Source organism: Pimephales promelas, chromosome 24 (assembly GCF_988280905.1).
Source record: "Pimephales promelas chromosome 24, fPimPro1.hap1.1, whole genome shotgun sequence".
Lineage (NCBI taxonomy): Eukaryota > Metazoa > Chordata > Actinopteri > Cypriniformes > Leuciscidae > Pimephales > Pimephales promelas.
This window is the reverse complement of record NC_142792.1, coordinates 7,411,716-7,423,104: the sequence shown is the minus strand read 5'-3', so window position 1 is coordinate 7,423,104 and position 11,389 is coordinate 7,411,716. Positions and strand designations below refer to the sequence as shown.

The following is an 11,389-nucleotide window of genomic DNA, read 5'->3' as shown; positions in this document are numbered from 1 at the left end:
TATATATATATATATAATTTTAGTCAGCAGGGACTTTAAATTGATCAAAAGTGACTTGACTTGATATTTTTATTTTGAAATAAATGCTGTACTATTCATCAAAGAATCCTGAAAAAATAAATTATGGTTACACAAAAATATTAGGCAGCCCTTACTGTTTTCAACATTGTTAATACAAAAAAAAAAGGTTTCTGAGCAGCAAATCATCAACATTTTAAAATGTATTAAAATAGAAAACAGTTATTTTGATCAAATAAATGCAGTCTTGGTGAGATCATAACACAACAATGACTCAACCAATGGCGTGAGCTGGGGGGCGGAGCTTTCCATTTGGCCAAGCAATAGCAGACCTAAGTGATTCCATTTGCCAAAGCTTGTGACACAGAAATTATCTTTAAAATGCATTTTTTACAATGAAAATTAAAAATAATATTTCTGTATTCATAAATAATGACCGCTGTATTAGATAGACTAAAAAGAATATAGCAATAACCTTTAAAGTAATCCAACAAGCAGTGTTATACTGTTAAAACTGTTAGACTGCCAATAACAGGGAGCTTGTAATGTAATATGTGAGGAATCTGGAAACTGACCACAGCCAGATAAACTGAAAAAACGGTTCAAATATACATTTACAAACTAGACAGTGACATATATTCGAAATGCAATATTAGATTACAATGATAACACATCATTTAAGTGTTAAGGCTTATGTTCTTGTTATTAAGTGCATGTACCTCATGTTTCCGCTCGTCGTTGGGTCTCTGTAGCTGCCAGTAGATTAGAGCTCTCTGAGACTTTGGGCTGCATTCCAGAAACATACTGCTGTTCTCTACACCATACACACTTCTCTCCTCCACACTGCTGTAACCTTCCAGATCATCTAACACACACACACCCAGACACATGAGGAGGTAATGTTCAGTAATGCCCAGAGAACTGAAATAGAAGAATGTATCAGTGGCATCTGCACAAATGAAAGATTATAGAGCATAAATTCTTCTCAAAGGACCTTCATTGTTCAGATTTAATTCTAACATGTTGTTGATCACCTGTATTAAAGGGTACAATTTATTTCATTGAATTATTAGGAACAATTGTAGTAGGTCACAATATTCAGTACATTCGATTATAAAAGATGTGTAAGATTAAATGTATCTTAGGCCAAGCATTGTCTATGTTTTTTTTTTTTCTTGAATTTGTGACATTTTAAATTATTTATTGATTATGCGTGATCGGGAATAAATATCCAGAGATGCCACTGCTATGTAGTACATGTACTGTGTTTATTCTTACCATTATGTTGCAGATCAGAACACTGGGAAAGAGGATCCCCATTTCTGATGTCCTGACGTCTTGTTCTCCTGTTAAATAAAATGATTGAATGAGACACGTGTGATGTGATGTAGATCTTCCCAGCCATCAAAAATATGTTCTAAGATCGTTTTGCTAACATACCCATTAAGTTCAAAATCATAACTTTTATCTTTGAACGTTCACATAAATGTTTCTTGGTCAAACTTTCCATTTAACATTCTATAAACATAATGGGATTGTGACTTTTGAATGTTCGCTGTACTTTGAATGAACATTTTGTTAATATTACAGATTAGGGACTTTCCCTGTTGGCTCTAAAACACAAAAATTAAGTGTTTATCACTTGCAACACTACTACACTCAGGCCACTAGAGCGCACTGTTGTTTCAAACACCGACATCGTACCATATTGCCCTCTAGACTTAAACATGATGTGTGATTTTTTTTTTTTTTTTAGATGGTAGAATACTCTATACTATTCCAGGTTAATGCACAGAGACAATAATTGATCTATTTGTGTGTAAAACAATGTTCCTCCAACATTGGCCAACATGGCAACACTGATTCATTCAATCCAATCGGTTTGTCATCACAAAGACAGATGGGGAAAGTGTTTCCATGACAGAAATTTAGGTGCATGAAGGAAAGACATGCACTTGATGTGTTATATACAGTAGTGCATATGTATATATATCAAATATATGTTCTTCAAATATATTGTAACAACATCTCTGCACATCATTCTCATCTAAAAGAGTCTTTCATTCTCCATTATAGCATTTACAACCACTTTAAGAGAGAAGCTTCACCTCTTAAATGCTAACATTCACTCATATCCATTCACAACTGTACTGAAAGGCTGAGAAGATTTCCTGAAGACATTCAGAATCGGGTGTGAAGGATGCCTATGGCTGAGGTTTAGCAGCAGTGAATCTTGGAGAATGATAAGTGAAATATGAAAACCTGCTGAGATTCTGTGCAAAACGTGTTTGAAACAGCCTTGTTGTCATTTTCCCATGTTCTTCTCAGTTTTCTTTTCCTGTTCTGTTTTTGTATTTCAGTGTATAGCTCTCTATGTCTCCTAGTTTTTGTAACATATTTTGCTAAGGCGTGCACACACACACACACACACACATTCCTTGACTCTGGCTGTCTCGGCACGTGCGGGAGGTGCGGTAAGGACGTCTGTTTTGCATTTTAGGCACAGTGAAAATATTTGGAGTGGCGTGGACCATCCTGGTGCCACAAGGGTGTGTCGAGACCAAAGCCATTGCCCTCTTCTTCCTCTGCGAAGGTGTAGCTGGCACAGATAGTGTGTGTGTTTTACTATAAATATATTAACAGAGGTACATGGTGTATTGTGAGTATGTGTTTAAAGTGTGTTTAAAAGCAGCGTGAATACTTGTATCCAGGTGTTTGTGCTTGTCTATGCATGTGCGTTGTGATGCAGAATTTACAGTGCACTTAACACCTGAACAGTGAATATGGTGCCATAATTTGTGCTAAAATGTCACTGACTTAGAGTAAGTTCACCGAAAAAAGATGTTTTGTCATTTACTTGCCTAAATATATAAAAAATGTCTCAAAAAAGTCCAATGGGATTGTTTTGGACCCCTTTGACTTTCATTCTATGGACAAAAACAGTTATTCAAAATCTCTTGAGTCTCATTTGGAATGACACAAGGGTAAGTAAATAATGAGGGTGAACTGTCCCTTTAAGAACATGTAATTTGATCCAGATTCTAAAATAAAAGCACTAAAATATTGAAGAAATTCATCAATATGTGCTTACCTCTTAGCAGTGGGAAAATATCGAGAGCATTCGGTCCCGTCCCAGGCACAATACGGATCTCTTGCTAGGCAACACTCGGCACAGGCCTTCCCGTAGACCTCACAGCGGTGCAGGGGCATCTGGGAAATCCCTAAATCTGACCCGAGGTACAGCTGTTGCTGTTGACAGATGAACATATAAGTCTATTAGGACACGGTTTACTCTCTGCTAATGGCTGGTGAAGAGTAAATTTCAAGCAGACGTACTTGTTTAGTGGAGAGCTCCATGGCAGTTATAGGTGTTGGTTCCTAAAAGAGAAAACAGAGCATTTTAAGATCCGAGAATATTTGTTTGATGACACGCTGTGGCTGTGCAGACAGATTTATGGGAGAGCAATTCAATGTACTGAGGTGAAAATTATAGTTGGAGGATTACAATTCCAATAACAAGCAGAAACACACAGCTCTCTGGGTAATGAACAGTTGGAGCTCATACCCTAAACACTGTCATCTCTTCCAGCACCACTTCTTCCAGATCATGCCAGCTTTCCCTGGGAATGGTCACCACCTTCAACACAGTTCCTAAATCTGATTGGGGATTAAAATATAGAATATTATCATGTTTTATACAATATCTCTTAGTAGTTGTAACTTGTAAATATTTCACATGGGTCTGAAACAACATGAGTGTGAATATATTTTTTATACGCTCTGTGTGAATGACTCACAAGAGTAGAGTGATTTGTTGAATTAAGGCTTTAATTTAAGTTATATTTCAGTATTGACGGCGTGTTGGTTGGTTCTACTAGCCTGTGCCGATGAACATGACTTCGTACTGGCCATCCTCAGCTTCCACGCGGTCCACTACCAGCTGAGTGAACTGGTACTCCACGTTCGTGCGCACAACTATGGGCTTTCCACCCATCGGTTGCACAGGGTTATACATGGCTGGGTGCAGGCGTGCAAATGTTATTACATCATCGGGAAGGTCTTTGGTGGAGTCAAAACCTCCGAACGTTTTGCTGGGACACTACAGTGGGTAAGAGAGGGGAGATGAAGGGTTAAACTTTCTCACTGATGCCGAGGTTCAGGTCTCAGTATGGAATTCTGAATAATGTAGTGTGGTTTTAGTTATTTATTTTTGAAGTGTTATTAAAATCGTGTTTATTGTATGAAAAGTATTTTTGCAAGAATTAATTATCAAACAAATTCTGGTAAATGTGCTACCAAATAGGCTAATAAAGTACATTTTGGCATTTATTTATGATTATTTTGTATAATTATTTGACAAAAATGCACAGATATGAAGCTGTAATTTGACAGAAAACATAAAAAAAAAAAATTCAATGCCAAATATTTTGGCCAGTACTCACTGTGCCAGGACGGGGGTATGGCACTCTGCCCTGGAAGGGAACCCACTGGTAGTTTGGCCCGTCCCTGTGGGCATATGGACCTAGAAATACCCTTCGGATGTCTGCCATACTATACATGCATATAGCTGATCCACGGAAGATATTACTGAGGAAAGAAGAGGGGAGAAAATGGAGGTTAAAACATATATTTAACACAAAAGCTAACATTTCCAGAAGCGTGTATATGAGAAGTGATTTATCCATTTTAATTCAACAAGAAAAATGTTGGGAAGGACCAATGTTTGCATGAATTTTATGGATCAGGAATTTATTAACATTGAAAAGGGAGCTTTATGACAGGTGGTCTCTATCTGACAGGTGGTTGTTCAAGAGGAGAAGAAAAATATGCGGGCTTGGCAATCAGAAAAAGCAAGTTTTTTATATTTTGATGAAAGATCATAAAGACAAATGTAAAATATGTCAGGCAGAAACCTTGTACTGTATCTCCATATTTTGTCTTTTTTCATAAATCACTTTATGTATGTCTAGGATTTTGCTAATATTTAACAAATTTATTATTTTTTTTTTACTCAAGAAAAAACACTATATATGTAAAGACAAGTCATAGCAAATATGGTCTTAAATATGTGTAGCACTAATAACATGAGATTTAGGCCGAATGACAGAAAACACCAGTACCCAGAAAGCTACAGTATAATAAACTCTATAACCCGTAAGTTGATGAAAGCGTCAGATGCGGCTGTTCTAATGACGGACAAAACATGCATGAAAAAAAACCTTGTAACTCCATTTAAGCTTGATTTTGGTAAAACATTAATGATAATGAATGACACATGAAAGTGTTTGACCATATATGAAGCCACAATATCACCTTTGACAACATAGTGTTTAAATATGTAAAAAATACAGTGTTTTCTCCATTTCATGAAAAGTAGCAATTTTGGACATTCAAGGTTTCAGCCCGACAGCAACGATGAACAAAAATAAGTCGAGCACAATAAGACCAAAAACGGTTGATTCTGATGTCATGCATACTTTAATGTGCATTTGCTGATGTACAAAATTAGCATTTGTATTGCAGTGTATATGTGTGTATCCAAGCTGTTATTCCTCCTATACAGCCATGAAACCAAACACACTGTGGTGGATCAGCCTTTAGCATTTGTAAAATGTTAATTAGTGAGAAAATCAATTAACCACAGGGCACATGAATAAACTAATTCCCTATCACTCAGTCAGGGTCCCAGACATAAAAACACACACACACACACATATAGATGTTCTTTCACACTCTTAACACACATACACACCCAGATAGAGCGAGAGATAAAATACTGATCCATCAGCGCAGAGTTCAGGCCTCATTAAGTGGCAATATTAAAAGCAAGTTCCTAGAATGCACTTCTATTCATCTCAGAAACAGGGCACTTAGAAAACCAATTAAAGCAGTCTAATTCTTTAAAGCCCGTAATTGAATTTTTGAGTGTTGTGTTCCCTGCATACATTAGGAAATCAGCGAGTTGGGAACACATGAGCAGGATGTGCATGGACGGTCGCTTTTGCCTCTCTCGCTTTTTGACAGTGATTAATTGTGATATGTTTGTCTTCTTCCTCATCTCATGTTTACATGCACGCACACCTCCGTACACACACACACACAGCGTGCTCATCCATCATCTTAAAAGTCTTCCCCTTTTTTGAAAATCGTTTATCTGCTCTGTTACTGCCCTCACCCCTCCCCAGCCCTCCGCTCACTGCCAGCAGGCCCAGAGAAGAGTGTGGCTGGCTGGGGAGAGGGATTCAGGTTACCACCTTAATCATATTTCCACTGAGCTTAAGCTGAATGGGGAAACAGGTAAGAGGGGGCAAAGACCAGGATAAGAAAGAAATTCCCATCCAGAGTGCAGCGATGTGAAGCGTTTGTCTGAGTTTAACCAGATTACCGAACTGCAAAGCTTCTAAAGCGCCAAACAAATCATGCATCACAAAATCACAGCCATCTCATAAAAGAGAAGAGAAAATAAGAAGGAAAAAGGGAGAAAGAAAAAGTGTGAAGGAAAGAAGGAAGGAAATAAATAAAATGAAGAGAAAGGAAGGAAAAGAAGGGAGGGAGGGAAGGCAGGAAGGAAGGAAGGAAGGAAGGAAGGAAGGAAGGAAGGAAGGAAGGAAGGAAGGAAGGGAGGGAAGGAAGGAAAGAAGGAAGGAAAGAAAAGAGGGAAGGGAAGGGAAAGAAAGAAGGAAGGTAGGAAGGGAAGGAAGGAAGGAAGGAAGGAAGGAAGGAAGGAAGGAAAGAAGGAAGGAAGGAAGGAAGGAAGGAAGGAAAGAAGGAAGGTAGGAAGGGAGGGAGGGAGGGAGGGAGGGAAGGAAGGAAGGAAGGAAGGAAGGAAGGAAAGAAGGAAAGAAGGAAGGGAGGGAGGGAAGGAAGGACGGAAGGAAAGAAGGAAAGAAGGAAGGGAGGGAGGGAGGAAGGAATGAAGGGAGGGAGGGGAGGAAGGAAGGAAAGAAGGAAGGGAAGGAAGGAAGGAAAGAAAGAAAGAAAGAAGGAAGGAAGGCAGGAAGGAAGAAAGGGATGGAAGGGAGGAAGGAAGGAAAAAAACAATGGAATTAAATAAGAGAAAGAAAAAAGCTAATAAAATAAAGGAATAAGTAGAAAAGGAAATAAGTAGGAAAGGAAAGAAAATCCTTTGTAACTTCCTAAGAAATATCTGTTTAGGTTAATTAAATGTATGTCTGCATTACCTGGATGTAGTAAAGACAGCGTAGATCACTGGATTCTTTGGGTCTTTAGCACTCATCAGAAACACATCCTCTGGAAGTTAAATAAAAACATTTGAGTTATTAAAATGTACATTAAACTTTACTGACAGCATCTGGAATGTAGCAATGGAAATGTATGTGCCAATTGCTGTAAGTTTGCCGCACTTCCCTTCAAGTGTTTTAAAGGTAATTTACCCACAACATTCATAGACATACTTACGCAGCTCATCAAAATGTGTGTCTATGCCATTGAGACCGGGCACTGAGCAGGTCAGCTTGGCTTTCAAGAAGGTCGTCCATTTGTTCACGAGACTCCTGTGTCCGCCCATGTCATTCTAGAAAACATGCAAGCAGATGAGCCACATGTTCTTAAATAAAGTTTTAAACATTAGCATATGATAACACTGTGTGTACTAAGGCACAGGAAAAGTTTTCTCATCCATTCTGTAGGTGATGATACCTTACACAGTTGTCCTATCCTGGAGATAGTAGCTTTGCCTGTATGTTCACCATCCATGGCATTCTCTTTGAAGAACAGGAAGATCTTGTCATCTTCAGGATTATCGCTCTCTGGGATCAGGTGGATTCCTAGAAACCTGGGGTCTGGAATACACACACACACACAATGCATCAGAACTTCAGTTTCATAGTACTGAAAGAAGATCCAGAAGGAGTTGAGCTGTTTAACTCAGGGAAGTTCAAACACACAGAAATGATTGCATACTTCATTAGCTTTTCCAAAATGAGCCAAGACCTCAGTACCGCCAGTTACAGGGGGATCACTCTTACCCAGCTGTGACCACTCACTCGCTCTCAGAAATGAAACGTAACACGTCCCCCACCCACGCGGGCGGCACACGCACACGGCGACATGCAGTGCTGCATTACATTGCAACAGACCCATCAGAATGTGAAGTTTAAACAGCGGAACAAACATTTACAGAAGACCGACTGCATTCATGCACAGTAAGTGTGTATGTGCCCGTAGAGACGCCAATGAAACAGTTACACCCCGTCATTCGATACACTGACTGCTTCCCAAAGATATTCAACTTGTTCCAGCCTTCCAAACTTTCTCTAACCGAATGTTTGCTCTATAAAGACTGATCCTCTTTAAAGTTCAGGAAGAATAACCATCAACAGCCATTGGCCACATTGTCTGAGAGGCCCGTGTCTCTATTGATAAGGGCTTGATAGAATATCCATGTGACTAATCCTCTAAACGACACAGGCTCTTTTGTACGAGAGAGAGAGCTTTCAGTGCAGGCGAAATGGAAGTAACGTCCAATGTATCCGTGGTAACAGACAGCGAGGATTAAGGTGAGATGAGCGTTTTCCAAAGCACCTTTCCTAGAGAATATAGGGGGGTATTGATGGCGTGGACGTTGACCCTGTACGAGGGGTGAAACGAGAGCCACTCGCAGGAACAGCTGAGACAGGATTAACTTCATGGGAAAACCCTGACTGGCTCTCCTATCTTGATATTGACCTTTTGTGTCCATAAGTCTGCAAAAATGCAGGCGGGATGTTAGAGGAAACACTCAACACCCCGGCCGAGCTAATCTCTCCTGCAGACGTTCACAAAGAGTTTCTTTCTTTCTCTCACACATACACACTCACGTGCAGGGACATAAACTCAAGCACACAAAAGAAAAACCCATAAATTTACATTTATTTCACACATTTGCCCTTGGCAGACACATGCTTAGCAAAGTAACATATACTGTGTGTGATGACTTTAGCAGCAAGTTATGGATTGAAATTGAGCACTAGGACAAAAATCAAAGTCTATAAAAATGCACAGACACATATATGCAAGAACATGTATATGCAGTGTCTATACGAACTGACTTAAGTTTGAACAATATCTCAGTTAGAAAGAGAACGGCATGTCTAATACTGTATTTCATATCACGGTATAAATTCAAAGCAGAATTATCTGTTGTGGATTTACAAGCAGCACACAGCAATGTTATTTCACTCCTGAATGAATCAATGTTGTTGAACAAAATGATTATGTGACGAATTCAGTGACACACTGACAAATCACTTCCGGTTTGGCGCTGCTCTGTGGCTGCCTCGCTGCTTTCACGTTAGGCATTTGTTTTGTTTGTCTGTCTGTTTGCCACAACATGGATCTTGTTTTATGGTATGTGATTGGACTGCTTGTTATGATTTTAAACACATACTTTGCTCAAGGAAGCAACTTCGACAATGCTGCTGGCGGCGGCAAACCCTGTGAAATACGATACAGCAGAGAATTCCTATTGCTGCTCCGCAATCACACACCCCCGGACTATTTAACTACTGTGGACTTGATACCGAACTGTCTCAAATCCAATCCTAAGGAAGGGAATAATCGGTCGAAACGTAAACGTGGCCGTAAGAGTGGTATTCGACTTCGACTGAAGAGGATGAAAAACAAACTCCCTTTACCTACTACACTGCTTATCAACGCGCAATCACTGAGAGCGAAGACAGAGGAGTTATCGGCTAACACCCGCTTCCTGTACGAGTATAGGAGCGCGTGTGTCTTGGCAATCACTGAGACTTGGCTGGATAGTAACATCGCGTCCAGTGAGGTGGAACCTTCAGGTTTCTCGGCGTTTAGGACCGACCGAGACCCCAACATCACCGGGAAGGCTCGCGGAGGCGGAGTCTGTTTCCTCATCAGGGACGAGTGGTGCCGGGCAGTTACGGTGAGAGAGAAACTTTGTACTCCTGACATCGAGCTGCTGTGTGTTTCTCTGCGACCCTTCTATCTGCCAAGGGAGTTTCCTCAAATTTTCCTTACAGTGGTATATATACACCCAAAGGCAAATGTCAACAAAGCATCAGAGATTCTTTTTAACCTCTCACAGAATCTGGAGTCACTTTCACCTGATGCTCCTAAGTTCATCCTGGGAGATTTTAATAACTGTTCCCTTAAAAAACATCTACGCACATACTATCAGTATGTTAAGTGTTTTACTAGGAAAAATAAGTCTTTAGACATGTGTTATGGAACCGTCAAAGACGCTTACACAGCATCCCAGCTACCACCACTAGGGGCGTCTGATCACACTGTGGTTCATCTTCGGCCTGTCTATAAGAGGCTACTGGAGAGGGAGAAGCCTCAAAAAAGGTCTGTCAAAGTGTGGAACAATGACAGCATTATGGCTCTGCAGGGGTGTTTTGACTGTACAGCATGGGATGTCTTTAAGAGCCCTGATATTAATGATCATGTTGTAGCAGTGTCTGATTATATTAACTTTTGTGTAGATTCTGTGATACCTACTAAGTCTTTTAAAGTATTTCCTAATGACAAGCCATGGGTGTCAAACAAACTAAAGAATCTTATAATTCAAAAGAAAAAAGCTTTTAGAAATCAGGATGAAACAGCGAGAAGGGACTCACAGAGGCAGATTAAACGACAAATACAGCTGGATAAGTATAGCTATAAACAAAAGATAGAGGCCACTCTGGCATCTGGTAATCCTAGAGAGGCATGGCAAGGAATTAAAATTATGACCAATGTTCCACACAAGGGCAGGGGAAATTCTCCACTGGTTTTGCAGAGTGATGAACCTGATCTGGCAAACCAGCTAAATACATTCTTTTGTCGTTTCGAGAGGGGAAATAGTATGGAAGCAACCACTGGGTTACCCCTTCCACTCCCTTGTCTCCCTCTCTCATCTAACTTCACCATCAAGGAATCAGAAGTCCTTCAGCTTTTTAGGAAATGTAATTCTCGGAAAAGCTCAGGACCAGACAACATATGTGGAAGGGTCATAAAACATTGTGCTGAACAGCTAGCACCAGTGTTCACTGACCTTTTTAGATCTTCTTTTAACCTTCACAAGGTCCCAACACTATGGAAAACATCCATAATTATACCAGTGCCAAAAACTCAGCGACCCACTGGACCAAATGACTATCGACCAATTGCACTAACGTCGCTGGTCATGAAGTGCTTCGAGCAGTTAGTAAAGAGGTACATTGTATCTGAAACTCAGCATCTCTTGGACCCCTTGCAATTCGCCTATCAGGCCTCCAGGGGAGTTGAAGATGCCATTGGGACACTATTGCACTTATTGCACACTCACCTTGAGAAACCAAAGACCCACGCTAAGATTTTATTTGTGGACTTTTCCTCGGCCTTTAATACTATCCAGCCCAGTATTTTGGCGGAT

The 11,389-nt window shown here is 40.1% G+C and overlaps 1 protein-coding gene across 2 annotated transcripts in view; it reads right to left on the bottom strand.

Annotated features, from left to right (window-relative positions):
* sema3aa (sema domain, immunoglobulin domain (Ig), short basic domain, secreted, (semaphorin) 3Aa) overlaps positions 1–11,389 on the bottom strand; it is a 98,121-nt gene that overhangs the window by 3,090 nt on the left and 83,642 nt on the right. For both annotated transcript variants that reach the window (XM_089126612.1, XM_039668010.2), the window contains 10 exons: positions 7,678–7,820; positions 7,438–7,552; positions 7,200–7,269; positions 4,461–4,605; positions 3,898–4,117; positions 3,584–3,675; positions 3,355–3,396; positions 3,110–3,267; positions 1,297–1,364; positions 738–883 (listed from right to left, as the gene is read on the bottom strand). In XM_089126612.1, the coding sequence (XP_088982738.1) occupies positions 738–883; positions 1,297–1,364; positions 3,110–3,267; positions 3,355–3,396; positions 3,584–3,675; positions 3,898–4,117; positions 4,461–4,605; positions 7,200–7,269; positions 7,438–7,552; positions 7,678–7,820 (1,199 nt within the window). The remainder of the gene's footprint in view (positions 1–737; positions 884–1,296; positions 1,365–3,109; positions 3,268–3,354; positions 3,397–3,583; positions 3,676–3,897; positions 4,118–4,460; positions 4,606–7,199; positions 7,270–7,437; positions 7,553–7,677; positions 7,821–11,389) is intronic.